The 25020-nt window shown below is 35.6% G+C and overlaps 4 protein-coding genes across 6 annotated transcripts; 1 reads left to right on the plus strand and 3 right to left on the minus strand.

The window, feature by feature from the left end:
- Positions 1–3030: 3030 nt before the first annotated feature.
- Positions 3031–3760, minus strand: LOC7493685 (40S ribosomal protein S16). The gene has a single exon (XM_002312482.4). It carries the CDS (start codon positions 3662–3664, stop codon positions 3230–3232), a length of 435 nt encoding a protein of 144 aa, XP_002312518.1. The 5' UTR covers positions 3665–3760; the 3' UTR covers positions 3031–3229.
- Positions 3761–5000: 1240 nt separating this feature from the next.
- Positions 5001–11729, minus strand: LOC7457860 (ARM REPEAT PROTEIN INTERACTING WITH ABF2). Its single transcript, XM_024607605.2, has 19 exons — positions 11432–11729; positions 11155–11315; positions 10142–10326; positions 9933–10053; positions 9775–9849; positions 9567–9661; positions 9342–9417; positions 8940–9047; positions 8149–8277; positions 7948–8016; positions 7690–7749; positions 7396–7519; positions 7176–7315; positions 6871–6934; positions 6665–6744; positions 6240–6304; positions 6041–6158; positions 5830–5954; positions 5001–5414 (listed from the first exon to the last, which is right to left on the minus strand). The coding sequence occupies exons 1-19, from the start codon at positions 11694–11696 to the stop codon at positions 5321–5323; spliced, it is 2154 nt and encodes a 717-aa protein (XP_024463373.2). The 5' UTR covers positions 11697–11729; the 3' UTR covers positions 5001–5320.
- Positions 11730–17958: 6229 nt separating this feature from the next.
- On the plus strand, positions 17959–22752 carry LOC7457861 (leucine-rich repeat receptor-like serine/threonine-protein kinase At2g14510). 3 transcript variants are annotated; one of them, XM_024607607.2, is made up of 10 exons: positions 17959–18358; positions 18475–19018; positions 19111–19574; positions 19985–20120; positions 20219–20290; positions 20371–20439; positions 20799–20870; positions 22121–22192; positions 22299–22369; positions 22457–22752. In XM_024607607.2, the coding sequence occupies exons 1-9, from the start codon at positions 18277–18279 to the stop codon at positions 22336–22338; spliced, it is 1551 nt and encodes a 516-aa protein (XP_024463375.2). In that variant the 5' UTR covers positions 17959–18276; the 3' UTR covers positions 22339–22369; positions 22457–22752. The 3 variants fall into 3 exon arrangements, with proteins under 3 accessions (XP_024463375.2, XP_024463376.2, XP_052311516.1); XM_024607608.2 differs by having other exon boundaries at positions 17960–18358; positions 22529–22752; XM_052455556.1 differs by having other exon boundaries at positions 17960–18358; positions 22299–22752.
- A 639-nt stretch (positions 22753–23391) lies between these two features.
- On the minus strand, positions 23392–24409 carry LOC7467026 (uncharacterized). Its single transcript, XM_002312484.4, has one exon. The coding sequence runs from the start codon at positions 24308–24310 to the stop codon at positions 23609–23611; it is 702 nt and encodes a 233-aa protein (XP_002312520.2). The 5' UTR covers positions 24311–24409; the 3' UTR covers positions 23392–23608.
- Between the last annotated feature and the right edge of the window lie 611 nt (positions 24410–25020).

A 25020-nucleotide genomic window follows, 5' to 3' on the forward strand; every position in this document is an offset into this window, starting at 1 on the left:
AAAGAAAACTTGAAAAAAAAATGGCAAGATTCTTTGGAATTGAGGTTTAATCTGTTTTTTCTTTGTTAAAACTTGAAAAAAAAATTTTTTTGTTTTAAATTAGTTTTTTTAATATTTTAAAATTATTTTAATGTATTAATATTAAAAAAAATATTTTAATATATTTTTCAAATAAAAAATAACTTTTACCATTTGCCAAAACACGAGTTTGCTTTCGAGATATCAGAGGTTTTTTTTATATATAATCAACCCCCAGGAGGCTACACGTGCTCAGAAAAAGTAATATGCAAGAGCCAGGAAGCTTAAGCAACTCAACTATTGTTAATAGATGGAGCACGTGTGAAACAGCAGCTCAGCTATGAAGAACAGAATCAGAAATGTGAGCTCTTTTTTTTTTTTTATAAGTGTAATAATTACATTAAAGAAAAAAAAAACTGTATAAAATATTAGAAGCATGCCCCAAGAATATAAAGATTTGTTACCCAGGTTTAAATGACCGTAGGCAACAAAAAAACAAAACAAAAGTTAAGGGAAAGCTTAAAAGCCTGAAAAATAGACAGCCAAAGCAACACGCTGCTAGTCAATTGGTTTTTAAAAAATCCAGAATTGGACAACTAGTTATTCAAATAGATAACTAAAACCTAGAAATTGTCTAGGATCGTGAGCTTGTTGTGATGCTTGCCATCCTTTTACTTTCATCATATTTAATCTTACATTTATTCTTTGAGTGACCAAGAGGGAAGTTTGCCTGTGAGTGAGAGGCTCAATGTTTGTTGTTAAGCAGATGCCCATAGAAATCTCACATCTGGTCTAGGACTGAAATTGAAAGGAGACGAACGACTCCCTCTCTTTTTTTCCTCTCACAAGCAATGGTATGATACTGTTTAAAAATGCTCCCGTGTTATAGAAATACCTGGTTTGCTGTCAGATAGGCCCTCTATCCTGGTAAGGCTAACCAGAGCACCGTGATGAACAAGGTTGCATGTTTATTCTGCAATCTACACAACTCCATAACGGACTTCAAGTCAGCAGTGGTCTATGCTTAGATCTGATGGTTAATACAAGTCAAAAAATTATAGTAGCCTGGTTCCAGCGCAGCATGTAGGCTGTAGCTCATAGCAAAAGCCATGGATGAATCTAAATCTAACCCGAATGGCATGATCATAGATGCCGGTTGGCCTTTTCCACACTTGTTTAACCTGATCAAGACACCTGATTCATGAAATCTAACCGTTTATTCTCTCTCATCAATCAAGGGGAACCACCAAACAGGCAATCTCCCTCAATGGCTCCACAACCAGAGTTAACCAGAGCATTTCTACATCTAACTCGTCTCTGTAAAAGATGGCTCAACAGAACCGTGAAAGCCAACAAAGAGCGATCAGCCTATTGCAAGTCAATCACATGATAAGAGCATGCCCGTTGTCGATCGAATGGGGGCTTGGAGCAGCGAGTTTCACCGAGCTTGACTTGCGTTATAACTCTCGACATTGCTCTTCTTATTTCTAGCATCTGCACGTTATGACGATTACAGAGCATTCCAAACAAACAAGGAACTAGTAGTTTGCCTGATCATATTGTCACGCAGTTGGAAAGATCAACGTTCAATCTAGGACGACATGTATGCCCAATTTAAAAATAAATATTTTTTTTACCATACTTAACACGATTAAAAAGAATGCTCATTGAGACAATTATCCCAAAAAGTGCTGATAGTATTGTTTGATATGGTCAATTGTGGCTGCAAAACTAAAAAGCTTAGCCCTTAAAAAGGGGAACATGAAAAGCTCGGACAAGCAAAAGCTTCTTGCTCAAGTTACTAGAGGTTTGAAGATGACATTTTGGATAGCAAATATCATCCTGTAAACTCCCATTCATGACGATTTAGTCTTGATGACATTAATACCATGCAGCAAGCCAGGTCACAACAATCATATGAAGCAGTTCTCAGCTAGGGGACCAAAGATAAAGCCCCATGCTCCCCGTTCCAAGTGACAAAACTTAGAAGTGAAGCACCGAACATTCCCAACACACAAAAGAATCCCCCAATCAGCTCTATACAATTCAAAGATAGCTCCAGTTGCAAGAGCAATACCATTCATAAATATCAGGGAGTGTAATGAAACAACATTATTGCAATAACTAACGAGACAGCAAAGGATGAACAGAGGCTCATTTTCTAAGAAAATATCATGCTTGAAAGAAATGGAATGTCAAAACTCTAGGCAAAAGAAAGCTCTAAAGTACAAGAATGAAGACTTCTGATGACCTAACCATTTACAATCACACCAGATGGCAGATTGGATTGGAACATCCCACCAGCTGTTTCTTTTTTCTATCATTTCTCCAACTGGATTCACAATAAAGTGTGATATTTGGTGACTGATCCCCAGCCACAATATCAGTCCGCCTGTATGGCTCCTTCACTTCACTTAACTAAGCTAATTAAAGCACGGGAAAAAAAGGCAGAAAGGATTACCTAATGCAAGAATGATCCACGTATGAATAGGCATTGACACCTCCATATAACAGAAATCCAGCATTAACTGGAGAATAAAACTGAGTCTTCATAAGCAATAATCACCATCAACGAAATAGATTATCCAAGTGATTACTCTATATACATCAAACATCAAGTTCCTGACCTATGCTAAGCATGCACCCTAAACCAACATTTCCCAGGCAGATTTGTCCTCACCCACATGTTTAATGCACTACCACCACTGAGGGCATACCCTCTACCAGTCCCCATTGTAAATCTGCTATAACTAAAAACATCCATGTTAATAAAAGTTCATTTACAAATGCTACCTAAAAAAGGCACCATTTGCCCTAAAGAACTAGGACCATATTAATGCAAGTACCCATTGTCCTTTTATAGGCAGCCCAGGATGCTATAAGTTCCTGTATAATACATACAAAGTTTTAGTTTCAAGGTACCTAAACTCAACTTCTACTCAATAACAAGCACAATTCAAAATGCAAATCGCAACTAAAACACACATACAGTTAATTAGAAGAAAAACCAAGTTAAAAAATAACAATTGCAATTCCACGAAAAGGAAATTCTTATGACATCAAAATCCACGACAAAACTTGAGAAAATCCATAGCAGTAATACTAGTAATCATAATAACCCTTCCCTAAAACCCAACAAACTTGAAACAAAATACAAAAGCATAACATAACCGAAAGAAAACGATTAGTCCAACAAAAAAAAAAGGTTTGTTCAACGGTAAGATTTCTGGAATCTAGCTCTGGCGCCACGTCCACCAAACTTCTTAGTCTCGCACCTTCTAGGATCAGCAACCAGCAAAGTTCTATCATACCTCACCAAAATGTCCTTTATCTCCTTCTTGCTCTGCTCATCCACGTACTTCTGGTAAAACGCCACAAGTGCCTTTGCGATGCTCTGCCTGATCGCATAGATCTGAGACGTGTGTCCTCCACCCTTGACACGGATCCTCATGTCCACTCCAGCAAAACGTTGTCGTCCTAAGAGAAGGATTGGTTCATAGGCCTTGAATCGGAGGATTTCAGGCTCAACAAGCTCGATTGGGCAGCCGTTGATCTTGATCAGGCCGCGACCGCGCTTGCAATGGGTGACTGCGACTGCTGTTTTCTTCCTTCCGAAGCACTGCACGGACTCCGTCGGCGCCGCCATGGTTGGTTGGCTAGGGTTTTCTTCTCGGGGTTTGGTTGCAGCCGAGCGCTTAAAAACTCACAAGGTGAAGTGGGGGAGTGTGGGCAGAAAAAAAAAACGCAGGAATATAAGGGGAGGAGTTTTAGGGTTTTTGAGTTGATGACGTGGAGGGTAGGAGTAGGTTTCTGGTCTGATTGGACGGTTCTGATGGGTTTTATGAAAATAGGGTTGGAGGGTGGCCCATTAATTGCCCACGAAATTCCAGACAAGCAAAAGATATCTGGGCCTTAAGGTGACTGAAATACTAATTTTGTGGGCTAGGATGGGAAGGCTCAGTAAAAACCCCGTTAGAAACCTATTTTCATAAAACCACTTGTTAAACATGATTAGAATAATTACTATTAGAATATGAAGTGTATATAAATATTGAATTTGACAATAAATCTTGTACATAGATAAACATGATTTGTTGTAAGAAATCAATTATTTTAGATATATATACAAGACGAAAGATAAAAATAAAATATACATATATATATATATATATGAATATCTATAATTAGATTTGAAAATTTCACGAGATAGGAGGTATCTGCCTCTTCTCTATCCTCATTTGCTTATCAAGACAAAAATATCCCTCGTAGAGTCAGATTCTGTTAGATCCCAAACCTTTATAATTATGTAAACAAGTTTTTTTTTTTTAAATCTCTTATTGTGTTTTTGACCTTTAGCCTTCGAAGAACTACATGGGTAACAAGTAGTCGAGTACAATTTAATCGTTCAATTTAAAAAATAGACAATCACATCATTCTTTATTTAAATTGAAAATAGGATATTAAAATTATAAAATTGCATATTAAAAACATAATATAATGATTTTTTTTATCAAGTAAGAAATGTAATAAAAGGATATTATGAAAATATCATAGGCATTTACCGATAGCTGACTAGAGGACGAGTTTGCTCTTCAAAAAATCACGACACCCTGAATGAGAAGATAACGGTTTTGCACGAAGGGTCAAGAGGAAGTTTCGAGAAATATGGGGCACAAATTTCTAAAGATCGAGAGTAAATTTGAACCACTAAAACTGATTGGACTTCTCCCAGTCCGCCACCGGACATACAGTTCACATTGAAAGTCACCTTTTAGTTCTGTTTGAAATTTTTTTATTTTTTTATTTTAAATTAATTATTTTTAAATATTTTAATATGTTAATATCAAAAATAATTTTTAAAAAATAAAAAAATATTATTTTAATATATTTTTAAACAAAAAAAACACTAGCAGTAACCAAGCGCTTCTTCAAGAAGGATTCTAGACTTGGATTTTTTTCCACTATTTCGTTTGCGAAGTAAATAACTCAAGCAACAACTACTATTGTCCACAAACCGATGAATCTCTCGCTAATGCCGAGGGGAAAATACATAAGCATCACAATCCATGAACACAATAACGTTGGGAGGGGGCCATGTTTCCATCAACATTCTCAACAGAACTAATTTTGGAAACTCACAGTGCATTTGCAACATAACTCTGGCAACGGGGATGATTAGGATTTTAGGAGCCATCCTATTTACTAACCTATTAGAACATTTGAATGGCTAGAAATAAATGAGAACATCTACCACTTTCTGTACAAAAATATCTAGTTAGATATGAAGAATCAGACCAGCCATCTACAGCCGCGAGTTATGTTGGTGAGGGTTGGTGAGGGCTTTTTCAAAGTAATTGCGAATCTCGGGTATTATGCGCTGGATTAATTGAGAGTGCCTGCAAATTTCAGCACACGAAATAATGTCAAGAACCAGTTGAAGAGTTTGAAACCAACCGTGTCTTTTTTTTTTAAATATATATATAGAATACCCCATACGAACAAGTGTTTGATTCTAGAAAAAACTATTACACAGTTCCAATCAAATGAGCAAGTAGAGAGATCCTTCTACGTGAAAAGCATGCAATATTGTTTCCAAGGATAGACACAAGAACAACTTAATTTTTGTAAATTTTCTTTCCAGCAGTAGAAATATTTTCCCCCTTGATTTTAGGTTATGGCGTCATGTGATCTCAGATTAGAACTCTTTTTCCTATCTTTTTCCAGTGGAATTAGAAGCAAATATTTATATTTTTCAGTTCATTGCCAAATGGTCTTTTTGCGAGAGCAAGTACACAGGTTAAGGCAACGAACCTGGGCTTATCACTCAATTTATCAAACTGCTCCAAAATGAACAAAATGCATCTGTGCCTCAATGAAATAGCATGGAAAGCTTCTGAAAGTTCATACATGCTTCCAATGTTTTCCAATGTTATATCCTTGAGCAAACATAGAATGTTTATCAGCCATCAGCTTTCAACTGAAAGCAGTACAAGATTGCACAAAAAAAACCTTCATAGCTCACCTGTGCTATGGTATACTCGCACAGTCGCTTAAGCCCCTCCAAGAGATACTGATCAGCAGCCCTGAGGAGATCCTGTGCAATAATTAATGTAACATCTACTGAACCTGTGTAAATGAATCTGTAGAAAACAGAAACAAGTTAAATAGTTGTTCACTACAAGAGTATTTTTCATGAAACTGAACTTTACATCTCAACAAACCTCATCATCAACTCGAAAACCTCCCATCTAATATTCGGAATTTCAATGTCCCTTGCATCCTTTTCCTGTTAGACAGAGGAATTAATCAAGATGGACACGAATTTCATTGGAGTCATCTTGGTTGCCTGATTGCATATTACCTTAACTCAAGCCTATCCTATCCATGCTATGCAACAAAACATAATACATTGCTACTTATCCCATTGAGTTTGGCATTCACACAATAAGGGGGGCGAACACATAGTAAAGCTTTGAAAATAATGAAAGCAGAAACCGATGATTTATATTAGTTAAATGAGTTCGGATTGCAAATGAAGACTGGGTGACGAAATAAAGTTGGAAAACAAAAATCTCTAGCAACCTCCCCCAAGAGGTGCATGAAGATGGGTAAAACATGACACGTGACAACAATGACAAGATCTTACCCGATAACCACCATCAAACATTGCCCGAAATGCATCTGAAGAAGCAAGCAGGCAAATTCTATGGGCATAGAATCTTCTACCTGCAATACAATTAAGTTAATATTATAACCCGACAGGGCCAGCAAAAAATGTGCCTTGCACTAAAACAAAAATCACAAGTATCCTAGACAAGTACCACAGCAGTATCCAGAACTTATAATTTCTACCTTCAACTAGAAAGGTAACGTCAGACAATGTAGGATTGTTTACATACTGCTCCCCTAAATATACCTGCAATCAGAATTAATTGTTATCTCACAAACCAAATTCGAATAACAGACAGAAATTTGGAAGGATAGATTATCTTCATGTTTTGAAACAAAGAACAAGTGATAAAAAAGCATCAAACAGAAATGCATGATAAAAAATCCAACCTGCAGTGAACATGCTCAAAAAGTCACTTATTACTGTTTATACAATAAAACAAAATGCATGAGAAAAAACAAACAAACAGTTCAGAGAGGAAACACACCTGCGGTGTTGGAGAAGGAGGAGCTGCATCCACAGGAGAAAGGGTCGTTGCTTTGTTGGCCAGCCTGTAAAGAGCTATGGCTCCATCAAGTTGTTGCTTCAGGCTTGAAGAGCCAAGAAGCCCAAGAAGTAAATCCAATCCTGCACTCAAATAAAAAGAAAATAAGATTTTTCTTCTGTGTGAAATTTCAAATCACACAATTAATAAGAATAGAACGTGCCACAATTATCAATGAATATTGCTCTCTGGTCATCTGGAGAACAAAGATGTGCAAGAGCTAGAGCAACACGTCGTTGGACAGCCTTCTCCGCTACACGCATTAGATATAATAAGTGGTTTAAAACCTACATATGAAAATTACACAATTACAAATTTAAGGCTTGGATATAAAGTTCTGAAGAAAAATAAAACTCCTACACTTTCCACAACTAGATAACTGCCAAATTTTAGGAAAAAAGGAAGAGAACAAGGGACAGGGAAAGAAAGTAAATAGCCAAAAAAAATAAAAACTCACTCTTCCATGAATCTTCTCCTCTAATCTTTTCAAAGTCTTGGCTACGCAATCTTTTGTCGCCTGGAAACATGTTATTGATTTTATATAGATCATTGTAGATCAGGTTAAAACACAATGAGAAGGCCAATATCTAGATTCCAACATGGAAATATCCAAGCTACCATTTGCTTAGAGCAATACAGCATCAGCAGGATAAGCATTTATATGAACCTAGATATAACAACTACTGTTCAACTATAAACGAAGAAAGTTGCATACTTGAACAATAAACTCTCCATCCTGCAGCTTCTGAACTCCTCCCACACTGATAAAATCAGAGACATTGTCCTGTTGGAGAAATAAAACACCACAAGATTGTACAATATAAGAAAACTTGTAGTTTAATAATTTTTTTATTAAAACGGAACAAAGACAATACTTTTGGTCAAGCTCCAAAGAATTCAGAAATTATTCCACTACCTCATTATCTGCAAGACCATACAGAGCAAATGCAGCATTATGTTGAAGAGATCCATTCTTTGAATCCAGAAGCTTGAGTAATGGCACCAAACCACCGTTGTGGGCTATACCAGCTTGGTTGTGTGTGTCCTGAAATTGAGTAATTTTTTCAACCCAAAAGGAACCACCCAACCAGCATTCGCGGAATTACACATCAGAACTTACTCAAAGACATTGTTACTTTTCAAGTTCAGATTTATTAAGTTTAAACAATGTGTTGCTGAGATGTGTAGAACGTTTACATATTTGATGAAAGATAATTTGAAGCAGGGCAATTTGTCAATTTTAAGGAATAAAACAAACAAAAAAGTTGAGCCTGCCAGCAAAGGAACTCTTCAACGAGCACACAAGTACGAACATTTACATGTTACAACACCAGAAATTTGACCTCACAAGAATGGTTAGCAGTTAAAAAGAGTGAAAGAAAGGAGCAAATTTCCTACATGTAAATCAAGTATCAGGGAGAGGAAGGAAGAAGATTGTGATAACAGAGGTGTAAATAAATACCCCGCTACTCTGTTAGAGAGTTCAACTTGCTTGATGGAAAAAGCAAGAATCCAAATCATAACGCAAATCATATTATGCAACTATGAAAATCATTGGTGGCCAGATCCAGAGTATTTTGGAGGGAAAAGGTTGTAAACTCTACCAGCAAATGCAACGTTGTTTCATCCATAACTGGGATCTTTGTACTTGTATGCAACTAAAGTAAGTGAAGCAAAAAGAAGAAAGAAAAAAAAATAAATGGTAACCTGCGCCAACCTCCCCAGTGCAAATGCTGACATTTCCCTCAGTTGGACATCAGGAGACTGGAGCATCTCAATCAAAGGTCTAACTGCACCCCTTTGTACAATGTGTACCTGCAAATAACTTGTTCTTCAATTTACCAAAACAACAGGGAGAGCTAGCAGAGAGAGCAAATATAGCAGTGAATGAATGATCAAAAAAGGTCAGGCAAACGAGCATCAACAGATTAATGTGCACTCTTTAGTGCATTGTTTATCAGTTCAAGAGCTAAAGATGGATGTAAACACTTAGAAACAATAAGAGAATAAAAAGACACGCCAAAAGGAAGAGATAAGCTGGAGGAGGGGTGAACTTTCAAGAACTCAAGGGGGGATGCAAACGATGTTAAATTCACAACTCTGAAGCACCTTGCAATCTGAATCGGTTGCTGCAAACTGTCCAAGTAATAAAGCAGCCTCCCTTTGGCTCTCAGAGCAGCAGGAGCTGTTGCAAAAAAATAAATTTGAGAAATTGCAAAAGAGAATTAAAGAAAATAACACAAGCTCCAAATTTTAAAACTAGGTATTATTGAAACTCTGCTGGGCCAAGTTGAAAGACAGTTCAAGGTGACAAGTCTATGAGATTACACAAACCTAAGTAAACCTATAACAGGTTGCAGAGCCCCAGCAGCAAGAACTTCTCTTTTAATGTTTGGGGACGAATGTACCAGATTCCCAATCACACCTACCTGCAAAAATGAAAAAGCAACTCACGATGAAGCAAACAAGAAGTGCAAAAACAAAATTCCTCACTCAAGCAAATTTCAAAATTAATCACACAAGACAGTTTGAAATATCATACTGCTTCATAGTGTATGGCAGCATCATCAGATCGCAACATTAATATAAGGGTGGGAAGAGCATAGCATTCAACTATCTGCAAAATCAGAAAATATTAACATTTACTCCTTCTACAAGTGACCTGATAAAAATCCAACTTTCTATAGAAGATCCAATCACCTGATTCTTATTCTCATCATTTTTAAAAGCCAGGGTTCGAAGTGCCCCAGCAGCTGCTCTTTGCACCTTTGTGTCAGTGAATTCGAGCAACTCAACCAGAGGAGGAATCCCACCTTCCATCCTGCATGTCCAGTTCCAAAGACCATAAGGATACTAAGCTGACTGCTGAATACAGAATTGACAAAAAACTATCAACAAAATTAGCAAACCTAACACGAGTTTTAATGCTGCTGTTCTCATGAGCAAGATTGGTAATAGCATCAGCAGCTCTCCTAATTACACTATTCACAGCTCGAGAATTAGAACCGTCCCTGTGAACATCCCTCTGCCTCTTCAACAAGCTCACAAGATGTGACAAAGCCCCAGCGTCGACAATGATTTGCTGATGCTCTGGCTGTCAGAAAGAGAAACAAGATAAGAGCATGATTTAGGAGGGAACACAGGTTCAATGTTATATCTGGATTATTTTTCAACAAAAATCTTCAAATGCCTTACACCAAATATGTATTTGGGGTACAACATAAAAGATTAGTGAATCACTCAATGCTTCAAAAATTAACCGTGCTTCATTTCAATGATGTTTTAGATATTCTTTTGAAATAGTTCCATCAAAGACAATAGATTCCTGCCTCGAACTCCATAAGAACCTCTGCAATTATTCAGTTGTCATTGCATAGCCAAGCGCAACCTATATTTTTATTCAAAACAATCATGAGTATATTAACAATGTCACATGATTCTTTTCTTCAGCAGGATGTATGCTCCTTTGCCTGCCTTTCTTGGCTTCAGTCATAACATGCTGGGGACAATATTCACATAATATCCTGCAAATACTCCTAACAAGGACTAAATGCGTGCCACTACAGCTACAATGTTCATACGACAAAGTAAATGAACGATGCTAACTGCTTTATTCATTAAAATTCAGATCATAGAACTCGTGGCCGTACTTTGAAATCTTTGAAACCAGTAAAAAGAAAGTTTATCCTAAAACCTCCCTTCTTGTATGCCGAATTTCTTTATAAAGAATAAGATAACTAGCTGTTCAATTAGTAGATGATCAACAACACAACTATATTCCTTTAATAAAATCAGCATAACATAAAAAAAAATTACAAGTTAACTATGCAGAAAAGGAAACCTCGAAATCAAAATCTTTTTCACTCTATTATTCAAACACCACATGCAACATACAGATATAAAAGTAATTGAACTGGTTCACCTTGACAGCAAGCAGTCCAAGCGCAAAAGCACTTTCTTTCTCGACCTCGTGCTCAAAAGGCTTCGAGTTATTGTGATCAATTTCACTTGACGGTGGTGCTTCAAGATGCTTAACCAGTGCAGGAACTGCACCTCCTTCAACAATCACGTTCACCACTTCCTCTGTAACAAAATTCCTCGTTTTATAAGCAAGACATGCGAAAACACACTTATATGAAACCGGATCTCGATTTCATGAACAAAAGTAAGACCTGGAAATTTAAGGAAATTGAGGTTACCGTTCTTGGCGAGTTCCGCGAGGATGTGAGTGGCGCGTTTAGCAGCACCGCGATGAGTTTCGTGCCATGAGAAGGTAGAGTTGAGGATATTAACCTGGGTATAGACCTCGTTCAATATCACTCTCCGTGCCTCACCGTATGGAGCTGCGGCTGCCGCCTCCGCCGCCGAGATCTCCCTCTTCCCCTCCTCGATTTCCTCCTCTAGTTTCCTCTTTTGCCCCTTCCTCTCAGGGACTCTCTGATCTTGGTGCTTCTTCAGCTCCATCAACACAGAGAAAGTGAGAGGCTGGTTAGAAATGAAATTTTAGGATTTTGAAGAGATCACTGGATCAGGGGTACTTTGGAGATTTACATTTTTTAAATACTTTTATTTCACATTTATGATTTTTTTTCCTTTTTTTTCTTTTTCCTCCTCTGGTGGGGATGTCGAGTATTAAATGTGTCGGGTTTAAACCGGCCACTCGACTTTCCGGTCCGGATCTAGTTAGGTGGACATTGCGCACTGGGGTCGGTTTGTTTTAAATTGCTAACGTGCACTCCCGCCGAAGCGAGGAGAAGCTGTGAAATATGCTAACGTGCGCATGCTATGTGAGTGGGCGGAGCAGAGTTAGGTCCACACGACGTTGGGATCCACCTGGATTGGATCTAATTGAATGGCAGGATCGTCGTGCGTGCTGGCAACAAAACAAGGGAGGGATTGAAGAGACCTCTTTTGTTTGTGTGGTGAATTTACTGTTACACTATCTAATAAATCAATATGAACCTGAATGGTCAGCTTTTTCTGGATTTTCAATTTGATCATCCATTTTCTTTTACATAATTGAGTTATTTTGAATCTAAATTAGTTTCCAATTACTTATTTACTTTTTCTTTTTTTTTTGAATGGATAGTTGGATTGAAATACATAAAACTAAAGTAAAAAATAAGAGTAACATGGGTGATGATTTTGAATTTCATTTGAAAAGTTTCTCTTGGTCTCCCATTTTTATTAATTATTAGGTAATTGGTTTATTTAGTTATTAAAAAACCAATTTTAATATTAAATTTCATTTTTCTTGTTTTTCAATAATTATTTTATGAGAAAAAAGAGAGAGACTCGCTAAATTTTAGTGTAAAAATAAAAGGTTATTATTAATGATGTTTTCGGGCACAAAAAATGGTTAATATTAATGTCAATGGATTTCATTTCATTATGGGAGTTTTACATGGAATTTTTTCTTTCTCCTTGCCTTGGGAGGCAAATCTAATTGCAGGGATATTTTTTGTTTTGGTTTGATTTTGGTTTTTTGAGGTTATGGATAAGTTTATCAAGATATTTAGGTGCTTTTTATGTGTTTTTTGTTGAAAATAGTTTTAAAATGGGTTTTTTAGCAAAAAAACCAAAGCTTTTTTTTTCGACGACTCTGGTCATCTTCTATCTTCTTTTTCAAGAGAAAAAAGAAAAATAAAACAAATGATGGATCACCCATCACTTTAAGAAATAAAGGTTGCCCCAGGCACACGAGCTAGGCTAGAAGGCCCCGTGCTTGGACTATTTTTCTTTTAATGCTTATGCAAGTTGGGTCATCAAACCCGCACACATGGGCTCTTTTTAGTTTTTTTTCTTAAAAAACAATATGTTGCTATTTTATATTTAGGTTAAAAAAATTGATTAAGTAAATTATTAAACCCAATTCTATTTATGAGTCGAGTCGCAAGTTTAACAGATTAATCCACAAAATCCATAGTATTATTTGTTTTTTTTTCTTTAATTCTTTTTTGTCCATCAATTAAAAAAAATATTTTCACCATTTGTTATTGATTATCTATTTTTTTATTTAACTCAAACCTAAAAAATGTTATTTTATCGTTTGTTATTGATGATCTATCTTTGTCATCTCAACCTACATCTTTGCCACGATTTTTTTAATTTTAAAAAAAATCATCCTAAAAAAATATCATGCATTTTATTTTCACATAATTAAATGAAAAATTATCATCAAAATAAAAAATCTATTGAATCTTATTATGTGCATGACTTGCATCGCGAGTTCACTTTATTAAATTACATTCACTTATGTTTTTTTAGAGTTAAATATTACTTTTTTTATAAATTTTATTCTTTAAAGCATGGTACGCGGCAAAATTGAATCCCTTACAAAAGATTTTATTTTAATGTCATAATTTGCTGGTGAGAAGTGTTTTTAATATACTTGTCGATAATTAATTGAAACTCTTAATTAATCCTCGGGTGATGTCCAGCGACAAGAAATGGAACGACGAAAATAAAAATAAAAATTATATTCTCAACTTATTTATGTCTGTGGTTGAAAAATACCGAAATGAGAATGAGAAATTAAATCTCGCACAAGAGATTTTCTTTTAATGCTATGGTCTGTTGCTCATGAGTGTTTTTAAGACATTTGTTAAAAATGATTTTTTTTTAATTAACCTCTACGTGATGCTTAGCAAGGAGGAATGGAATGGGAATAGGAAATTGTAATTCGCTATTGACAATTTCCTCTCGGTGTATTATCCTAGTGGACGTCTGTGTATTTATTTTGTGTTTAAAAAATATTTTTTTTAATTTAAATTATTTGTTAATATTTTTTTTACTGTTTTGATATGGTGATATTAAAATTAATTTTTTTAAAAAAAAATATTTTAATATATTTTTAAATTAAAATCATTTAAAAAAATAATCATCATTACAATCCAAATATTACTTTCATAGGTTTAGAAAATCAAGCTCCACTTGTTTTTATTTCCTGATGTGGTGTGGTGAACATTCTACTTTAAATATATATTTGAAAGCATTTGGTTAATTAAAATACACTACAATTTGCGCGTGTTAATTTTTAAATTCCCTCTTAAAATGTTGGTTAAAAACGATAGTTTATAGTTTTTTTTAAAAAAACTGCAACAAAAAAAAAATTACCATAATTCCAATCACATGCTAGATCTCATATTGAAAATTTTAATGTTATTGTTTACTGGTAAATAATGTTTGATCTTCGGGACTCAACCGAGAAGAAGAGAAAAGCTTTCCCGGGCTTCACTTAAATGAAAGCTTAACCCCTATAGACTCAACTGTATTTTAATTTTTAGGTTCTATTTTTTTTTGTATTATTAGATGTATAAAATTCATTTAAATGTCTATCATGTCTCCACCATTATTAATGTAGTGTAATAAATAATATATAAAAAATCTCTCGATAACTTACATGTTTCTATTGTATTAGTGTTTTTGTAATAAATATATTAATGTGTATGTCAATGATATCATTAAAAAATTACATTCTAACCCGTATTTTCTATTTAAATTTTTTTTTGATTAATAGGCTATATGATAGCCCATGAATCATTACGATTTCAATTCACAATCTCAATTTTTTATTATATGTATATTTTAAAAGACATCTCTATTTAAAACATCATTATCTTCTTTTATTATAAAAATATTTACTATACAAAAGTCCCTGAATCTATTAAAGATAACCCCTTATAGTTACTGATCACTATGTACCAGTTATCAATCATTTTAACCAGGAAGAATAAAAATATTATCCAACATATAAACCATCTCTCTCTCCGAAAAAATCTCACAATCATCAATCTTGTGCACAAATCTAAACCCAAAACTGGAATATTTATTCAAATAAACCAGATAAATCTAGTGGAGACGAAAAGGAAGCGGTGTCTTTTTCTCGTTTGCCTTGTCTGCCACCATTACCATCTCAAGACGAACAAAAGTCCAGGATTTGTGGCTTGAGTTGAACAAATAACATAAATGCCTGTGTATTGTTAAAATACAGAGAAACTGTCTGTGGATGTGGCTGGCTGGCAATTAGATGGGCATTGGTTGGTTCTCTCAAAAAAAAAAAAAAAAACAAGGAAAGATAAATAAGGATGTACAAAATTGGGGCCCTGTGGCTGATGGATTCGTGGGATGGTGGTTGAATTTGGATGTGGAAATCTGAGAGAGAGAGAGTTTCCTTGTTAGCGAGGACAGAGGGACCCAAAATCCAAAAAGATTTTAAAATCACTGAGAATATTTTCATTTTTAACTGATATCTGAAAAGGTAATTGAGGATTTACTTCGATAATCTTTCATCTTTCTTAGCACGTCAATTCTACTGTCCTCGTCCTAATTTAATTAAAAACCCGATCCTTGTATCTGTAAATTTTGTTTCTTCACTGAATTAGGGATTTCCTGAACATGCATTCAAATGGAGGATGGAGAAATGATGTTATAAAAACCCTTTAAACATTAATAATAAACTTGTAATACTTGAAAAAAAATCGTTAGTTAAATTTGTATGTTCCTGACTTGACACTTGATGCGTAAATTATTATAAATTATATATTAAATGATATGTAAAGTTTATTTTCTTATATATGAAACGAAAAATATTACCATGTTTGTTTAAACCAGGTTTAATATATTGATATTAAAAATAAAAAATATATTATTTTAATATATTTTTAATTAACAAATATTTCTACAAAACCACACTGCACACTAAATTTCCAAACAAATGCTATAATCATCCTGGAAGGACGCAACGGCAAGCCCAGCCAGTGGTCTCATGCACGTGACAGCTCGCGTGAGTCACGAATGCTAACTTTGATGCTTCTGGTTCACATGCGCCGAAAATACTACGGTGATAAAAGAAACATGTACAAAAAGAAAAACAAGAAGAAGAAAATAAAAAATATATATTTTAAAACTCAGGTAAAAATACTTTTTATTTTTTTTGTAATTTTAGACGTGATTTTTTTTTTTTATCGTCCATCTCTTTCTCTCTTTTAAAATGAACTCACAAAATAAATATCGGTAGTCATATCCATAACATTCTATTTTTTTCCGTCTTAGATAGCACGATATGGACAACTTCTTTGGCTCGCCGAATCACAGCAGACGTTTATTTGAAAAGTGGGGATCCTCTACTCTAATGTCAGTGTCTTGCATTATATCGTATACTTTCACCTGACTATAGAATCCAATGAGAGATGGATGGAAGATAATACTTTCCCAGGTCAATTTTTTACAGGGAATGTTTGGAATTCTCATATGATCCATTTATTGAAAATTTCAACATGACAATCTCAAGATTGTGATAATAAAATAAAAATTTAAAGCATAGTTGTTTTGTATTGTATAATATGAAATTCGACGGGCCTCCTAATAAATTATGTATATATATAACAGCTGTACAAAAAAAATAGAATTATTTTCATTTAAAATATGTGATTTCAAAATCGCAGTCTTTTTTTTTTCAAAGCTGTCAAAGAACCATCTCAACTCAATAGTTTAAACTGTTAGGTGAGGTTCTAAAATATGATTTATATTATTCTTTAATACACCCCCTCAAGTGAAAACACTTTGACCTCGAAACTTGCACAGACTCACATTACCTTGTGCTTCATTTTTTATTAAATAAATGAGGATGGTGAGATTCGAACTCGTAACCGCTTGGTCATTAAGGCTCTCATACCATATCAAATAACTATCTCAACCCAATATCTTAAATTATTAGATGAGGTCTCAATATATGATTTATATTATTCTTTAACAAAAGCAAACAAAACCATGGCTTTGGGGTGTTTAGGTGGGTGGTGTTTTTTCAACTGGAGTTTGCAAAATTTTTAATTTTTTGTTTTAATTATTTTTTAATTTTTTGATTGTTTTCATGTGTTAATATTAAAAATAAAATTTTAAAAAATAAAAAATATTATTTTAATATATTTTAAAAAAAATATATTGAAAAATAACTGCGGTTTAAATGTACAAATAAAAAGCAAAAAGTAGCAGACCAGTCAAAACAGTAAAATATTGGCAGGGACCATATTGCACTTATACATCTTAAATAGCATCTCCTTTACGGTGGAGCTGGTTAATTTGGTGGTTGCATCTCCACTTATCTCTCACAACGTTCAAAAATACATGCATTTTTTTTTTTTGCATGTTTTGTTTATCTGTAACTCATTTCTCATTATTATTATATATATATATATATAAAAAGTAGTCTTCTTAGAACGCACCACAGTACGTACATGCTACAAGGCTGTATTTTATTCTAGGTAAAAAAAAATTCGAGAATTAAGTGTGAATGTTGTAAAAAAATGACAGAGAGATTAAAATGTCACCCAACAAATTTTAAATCAGAATTTAAATTAAATATAATAAAAAAATAATATACAATATTTGTTTTTTGGGATTCAATAATTGTGTAGAAAAGGAAAAGTTTGACTTTGAAAAAAATATAAAAAAAATATAAAAAAAAAAGAAAAGGAAAAGTTTTACGCGAGAAGAAAAACTCAAAGCCATAGATTCAAGGACGATACTTAACTACTTCCACTCTTATCAAATTGGTGAATTATAAATTCCTTTTTAAATTTTTTACTTTTAAACGGAAAAAAAAACATAACCACGCTGCATCATATTTAGAGAAAATCCTCATAAAAAAAAGGAAAAAAAATGGCGCCATAAGTCATTGCTGCCAAGAGCCGATCCGCAGAATCATCCTGACATAGCGAATTCACAGACAGTGACAGGCCAAACAAATACACCACGGTATTACGCAGCCAAAACGAACACAACTCCGCTACAAACTGCTTGACTCTGCCCTCCCATTTCCCGCGTCACCAAAATTCCTTCCCTCTACCTCAACTCCTCCCCCTCCTCCCTATTTCTATTCCTTTCTTGTAGTGGATGCCTCCCCAACGACCCATTCAATACCCACTCCACAACCACCACCTCCACTACCCTCACCAACCAAACCAAACCCAACAAAACAAGCTCCTCCCTCTCCCTCTCATCGAATTCCAATTCTGTTACAATTAAAGCTGTGGACTTCTCCGTCATGTCCCCTCCGTCACTCATCATCCTGATTTCTGTATTTTCTATCCTCTCCCTATCTACCTCCCAACCTCCACCTCTTCGCCGTCAGTAATTCAATCCCTTCACTTCTCCCACTCTAGATTTTTTTTCATTTTCACTTTCTCTTAACTTCTCCATCTTCTTTTTGCTTTTTTTTTTTTAAAAAAAAAATTATTTGCAGGTACTTTAATTGATTGCGGTGCTACCGTGCCGTCAACAATCAACGGTCTTCAATGGATCCTAGACACTGGCTACATCACCGGTGGAACCGCAAAGAACCTAACAGTTCCAGTACTCAATCACACTCTCTCCACCGTCCGATCATTTCCTCTGCAAAATAATCTCCGCCGCAAATTCTGCTACGTGGTCAATGTTTTCCGCGGAGCAAAGTACATGATCAGGTCAACTTACTTCTACGGAGGAATCAACGGCAATGATTCACCTCCTGTTTTCGATCAGATTGTTGATGGAACACTCTGGAGCGTGGTGAATACCACGGAGGATTATAGAGATGGCATGTCGTCTTACTACGAAGGTGTTTTCTTGGCTCGAGGGAAGACTATGAGTTTCTGTATTGCTGCAAATTCGTACACGGAATCTGACCCGTTTATTTCGGCCTTGGAGTTCGTGATTTTGGAAAATTCGTTGTACAATTCGACTGATTTTAAACAGGCTGGACTTAGCTTGGTTGCCAGGCACAGTTTTGGCCACAATGAACGTATTCGGTGAGTTATCAGAACCGAACATTGAATTGCATGTTGATTTGTCGTTTACGAAATCTATTTCTCTGCATATATTGAATGATTGTTTCAATTAGATATCCTGATGATCAATTCGACCGAGTTTGGGAGCCATTTGGAGCAAATGATTCAACAATATCGAGTAGTAAAAATGTGTCTGTTTCTACTATCTGGAATCTTCCTCCTACCAAGATATTTGAAACGGAATTGACAACAAGCCGGTCAAGTCCTCAGGAAATGAACTGGCCTCCAGTGCCACTTCCTAATTCAACATACTATATTGCTTTATACTTTGCACACGATCATAATTCCTCGCCAGGGGGTTCGAGGATTATTGATATAAGTATTAATGGTGTACCGTATTATAAGAACATGACTGTGACGCCGGCTGGTGTTGTTATCTTTGCAAATAAGTGGCCTCTTGGTGGTCTTACGAAGGTTGCTTTGACTCCGGCTACTGGTTTGAGCATTGATCCGATGATTAACGGTGGAGAGGTGTTTGATGTGATTGCACTTGGAGGAAGAACACTTACAAGAGATGGTATGATTAACAAGGACTTGCCTTTTCTATTGGATTAATATAATTAATTTGTTTTCTAGAAAAGTTTTGAACTTCTACAAGAATTTTGTTGTTGCCGTCATTCATTGAATGAGCTTAACTGAAATCATATAGCTAAGCATGAGACCGGGAAAGTGTGAATGTGATTCGTGGTGGAAGAAAAAAGACTTTTTATGCTGATTAAGTGCATTTGTAAATATTTGCATTCATTCTCTGCATCACAGTTCGCATGATAACATAAACTTTGCCGTAGTGTTCGTCTTGTCCAAGTGGTGCTCGTTTTTAACTTAAGGTAGGTGGAATTGGAGTTGGATTCATCATATAATTGTGCTTTGAATTTGTCACTTGCATTGATAGTACTGATTATATAGAATTCTTATTCCTTGGTGCAGTAATAGCTCTGGAAGCACTGAAAAGCAGTTTCCAGAATACTCCACATGATTGGAACGGTGATCCCTGTATGCCACGTCAGTTTTCATGGACTGGGATTGCATGCTCTGAAGGCCCCCGGATTCGAGTAGTTACTTTGTAAGTTGGATCTGGTCATGAAAGACTGATTCTCAGTATGTGCAATGCTTTTTAGCCCTTGACAAACAATTTATCTTCTGTTTTCTTCTTGATTCCAGGAACCTGACAAGCATGGGTCTTTCAGGATCACTTCCACTTAGTATTGCCAGATTGACTGCATTGACTGGCATGTAAGTTATCAAAACTATAATCATCAACTAGTGGAAATTGTACAGGAATTTCTAGATTGATGATCTCTTGTTTCTAACAGCTGGCTCGGGAACAACACTTTATCAGGATCAATACCTGATTTCAGTTCATTAAAGATGCTGGAGACATTGTAAGATTGTCCTCCTGCCCTCCCCTGTTTTTTTCCCCATTTGGCCTAAATTAGGGTGCTTGGTTGCATTTGGAAATGGAGTGTTTGTGGATTGGTCACCATTTGAATAGTATCGGTGACCTGTTTGTTTTGAAATGAACCTATTATCCCTGCTGCTTACGATATGGTGGGATACTTTATATATCCTCAGGGGTTTGCTTGTATAATAGCATGCTAATATGTGTGTGGAAATATTGGGGGAACTGTTTGAGTGCATCTTGTCTGCAAGTTGGTTTGGCTTTTTTTTTTTAATACAAAATATTTTTAGATAAATATAAAATAAATATTACATTACGTGGCATTGTTTTCATATCGGAAAGGCATTTGGAAGACAACCAATTCACTGGCGAGATCCCTTTGTCACTTGGAAACATCAAGGATCTTCGAGAACTGTAAGTCTTTTTAACACAAGAACATATGCAAGTCCCATGTTATCATTCTATGCTTTAGTTTCATGCCTCGGCTCCTTATCCACATATTTGCAGTCTATGCTGTTCACACCTTGGGCGTTTGTTGTTCAATATGCTTTTGGTTGTTTCCTGCTCCTAATTGTTATGCTAAATGGACAGAACTTAATGGAAGAGTGTATGATTTGAATGTTAAGAAATCCTTTACTGTTCCATCGTAGATCTAGAACTCAGCACAATTGGAAATGTGACACTGTTCATTGAATAATTTGAAATTTGTATTATTGCATACACTGAACCTTTGGTGGTCTATCTCGTTAGATTCTTATAATAAGGAAGTGGCATCTGCATGTTTATCCCAACCCTTCCTTTGCATAGGCACATAGCACACAATCTCTTCTACGCAATAAAAGTACCAACGTGGGATTCACGTAGGTTACTGCACTGTTAAGTAAAATGGATGAGTAGAATCTAGAAGCACTCATCTTTGAAATTGGTAAAGGACCATTTCTGACTTGATGGATACCCTTGTTCATACAAATTAAGACATTTTACCTGGTCCAGTTTTTAGCTCAACACTGATGATCTTAGATAGGAATTTATGAAACATACATAAAAGTATTTTGTTTTGTCCATAACAAAGCTGTGATAAGTATGCCGAGGAGTTGATATATATGGTTTAGTTTCCAGGTCATGATACCCAATCTTTTTCATGGTTGGACCGCTGTCATTGATTCATTGCAGATGGCTTTCTCACCTTTATAATAAGAATGATCTCTTATGAAAAAATATTTGTAGTTCACAGCCCCGTAAGTTTCTATGGAGTACTGCTGGATTGAAATGGAATCGGAAGAACTACTATTTGACATATTTCACCATCCAAGCTTTCTCATGAAGTTTGGATATCAAACTTGTGTTGCATTTTTCTGATTTAGTGGTATCTAGTCAATTATCTTTCCTGTTATTGTCACTACCATTACGTGCTACTAATTCTTCCAACTTAAATCGCCATGTAGTAAAAAATCTGGATGGTTAACCATTTCATAGCAGAGTCATTGACTTATTCTTCATTCTTCGCGAGGTTCAGATATGTTTTTATTTATCTGCTGCAGATGACAACATAAACATTTTGCTGTAGAGTTTTCTTGGTCATATGTAATCTTTTTATTCAATTGCTTTTTTGGTAATTCTAATTTTATTCTCGATTTACTTGACAAGGTCCCTTTGTCTTTCAGGTTCTTACAGAACAATAATCTGACTGGCCAAATCCCAAATAATCTTATTGGGAAACCTGGACTGAATCTTAGGTGAGCTTGGATGCACAATAGTTTTTATTAATGCTGCTAGTTATTTACTGGTAAAATTATTTTTCAAGTACTAGTTTAAGCTAATTGTTCAAATGTATTAAATTAGGACTTCTGGAAATCAGTTCTTGTCCCCGTCTCCTTCTTAAGCAGAACACGTTATGTGCACCCAAGGCAAAGGTGACAGGACTGCGTTTATGTCGAACCTGATTTTAACCATTTGTTTAAATCCTTATTTATTCTAATTTAGAGATCTACTGCATCTAGGTTTGAAAAATTTGCTAGAAGCTTTGCCATTGTCAGATCCGGAATCAGTTTTTTTTTTCCTGTTTTGACCAGTCTCTAATTCCTCAATTCTACGAGGACCACAACCATATACTTCAACTGGGTGTGCATACCAAGTCAATGTGATTTTTCTTTAACAAGGCACAGTTGGATTCTGCTGTCAACCTGTACGTAAACAACTGTTCCTGTGTGTGTGTGTGTGTGTATATATATTCGTTTTTTGTTGTATCATATTTTTTAATCTTTAGTGGTGTTTTACATAACTTTTGTTTTTGTTATTAGGTGTTTTTAGCTTAAAATATTAAATTGATGCTTTTAGTATTTTATGGTAATTTTGATGAGTTGATGTAAAAAAAAAAAAAACTATACCTGTTCTCTCTTTATTTTTTATTTATATATAAAATGACGAGGCTCGATGTTTTGTTGTTAATAAACGTCTTATACCATTTACTTTGCCTCGGCATATGACCCTGCGATCTCAATTTCTTTTCGTTTTCTGGAGGCCATTAGGGATGCTATCCATAGTTAATCCTGCTCCATCTCTCCGTCATGCTTTTCCGCTTTATACCCTCTTTGAACTTCCTTGGCAATTGTACCGCGAGAGTAGCTTTTGGAAAGTCAAAGAAAGAAAGAGAACCGTGCTATTTACCATCTTTTACCTAGCCAATGGTCTCCCTTCTGATAGATATACAATAATAATGGGGTGTCAGACGTTCCCTGACATAGCACTCTCATCTTACAGCATGCATTTAGTTCAGGCAATTGATCAGATTCCTTTTGGCCGATCCTTCCATGTGGACCTTTCTGATTCTCAGGATCTGCAACTTTGCATGTGGCATGACACCTCACTAGTTCCTATCTGTAAGCAATTGAAACTGTACGCCTTAATTCTAAGCAACGCAAAGCGGAAGAAGATATTATTTTGTCCATACCATCCATTATAGATAATGTCGTCATTTACATGATAATTCATCAGATCCATCATGATTAACAGTACTCTAATTAAACACAAAAGTAGGGGAAAAACTGAAGTTCGAAATGAAGTAATTAAATCAACTGGTAAAAGAGATGAACGAACATATTGAACAATCCTACGGTTCATACAGCCTCGAGCTACTTCTTCTCTCCTAATCTTCACCTTTCCAACCTTCCTTTCTTGAGGGGAAATAAAGGTGGCAATGCACTGCTCTTCATCTGTGTGCAAATTGGTACATTTATCATCGGCCTTATTCTCATACTGGCTGATCTTGTTCTCTCTAATCCTTTCTTTATCCGCTTCACGTGCTTCTCTCCATTCCCGGAACCCCGCTTCCCTTCTTCTTTAGTGGCAATGTCTGCAAGGGAGCTAGAAGAAGATGATGTTGAAGAGGAGGATGATGACGGCGACAAAGAAGAAGCACGCTGCTTCTTTAGCCGCAGCAGCTCTTTCCACAGAACAGTGCACTTTGGTGGCCTTGGAGATGGGTCATCATCAACAAACCAAACCCTTGGCTCTTCCTTGCTCACCTCCCCTTCCTCCTCAGCATTTTTAGTCTTAAGGCTGACTTTGTTGAGTTTCTCAGAATGCTGCATTTGCCAAAAGGGAAGTAATCTCCCTTCGTAGAAAAGCTCATCTGCTGTTAGCATAGTCTGGCTGCTCATTTTGCTCGAGAGGAACTCAAATTCTGCATTTCTAGCCCTTTCTCGCTCTGTTTCTTTATCTTTCTCAGCCTGTGGGCTTGGACTAATGGAAATGAAGTTCTTGTCATCAAGGAATTCAGCAGAGAAAGAAATACGGGGGCTTGAAGCTTGGTCAATGGATCTAGATGTTGCTTGAACAGTTTCTAGGGATACCATTTTCTGCGTCTAGAACGAGAAAAATGAAGGAGTTTGTGGAGTTGACTGTGGTGAGGTGTGAGTGAAGAGGTGCATGGGATTTGTGATATATAAAGGGAAGAAGATGCCCGCTTTATATTGTCCTGTAACCTTTTGGTCTCCTTTGTTTTGTTATGTGAGTAATTTGTCTGGACGGTGAGATTATAAAAATTAAGTGGTCCGGTAAACCCGAAACAAGTGAGCTTAAGGTGTTGTTTAGAATATGGGTAGCAGCACATGGACACCTTGGGAGGAGCTAAAGACAATTTTTTTTTATTACTAGTATTAATTTTCCATACGATTCTGAGCTCTCTGTACAATCTTTTTTTTTTTTTTTTAAATTCCAAGGACAGAAAAGAATTGACAGGTATTTAAGTCATCTCATCAAGATCATCGATTATGGGAGAAAAAAATTTCCAGGTCAGTTTCTGACAAATGACTTGAAATAAGGTTAATCACAGCATCTTGGTTAAGTTCTTCCATTTATAACTGGAACAAATTTAAGAATATCTGAGGATGATGTTGATTGTATTTTTCTTAGAAAAAAATTTGTGCAGTTTAAATGTAGCTTTATTAGTTATTTCCCGTAATGGGATAAAAGGAAATTAAACGGGAAGAAGAAAAATTAAACTAGATTATCTATTAGTTTAACGGATGTTGATTATTATTAAGCTTGGATCAGTCAAAGATAA

This window comes from Populus trichocarpa, chromosome 8, assembly GCF_000002775.5.
Source record: "Populus trichocarpa isolate Nisqually-1 chromosome 8, P.trichocarpa_v4.1, whole genome shotgun sequence".
NCBI classification, from domain to species: Eukaryota; Viridiplantae; Streptophyta; class Magnoliopsida; order Malpighiales; family Salicaceae; genus Populus; species Populus trichocarpa.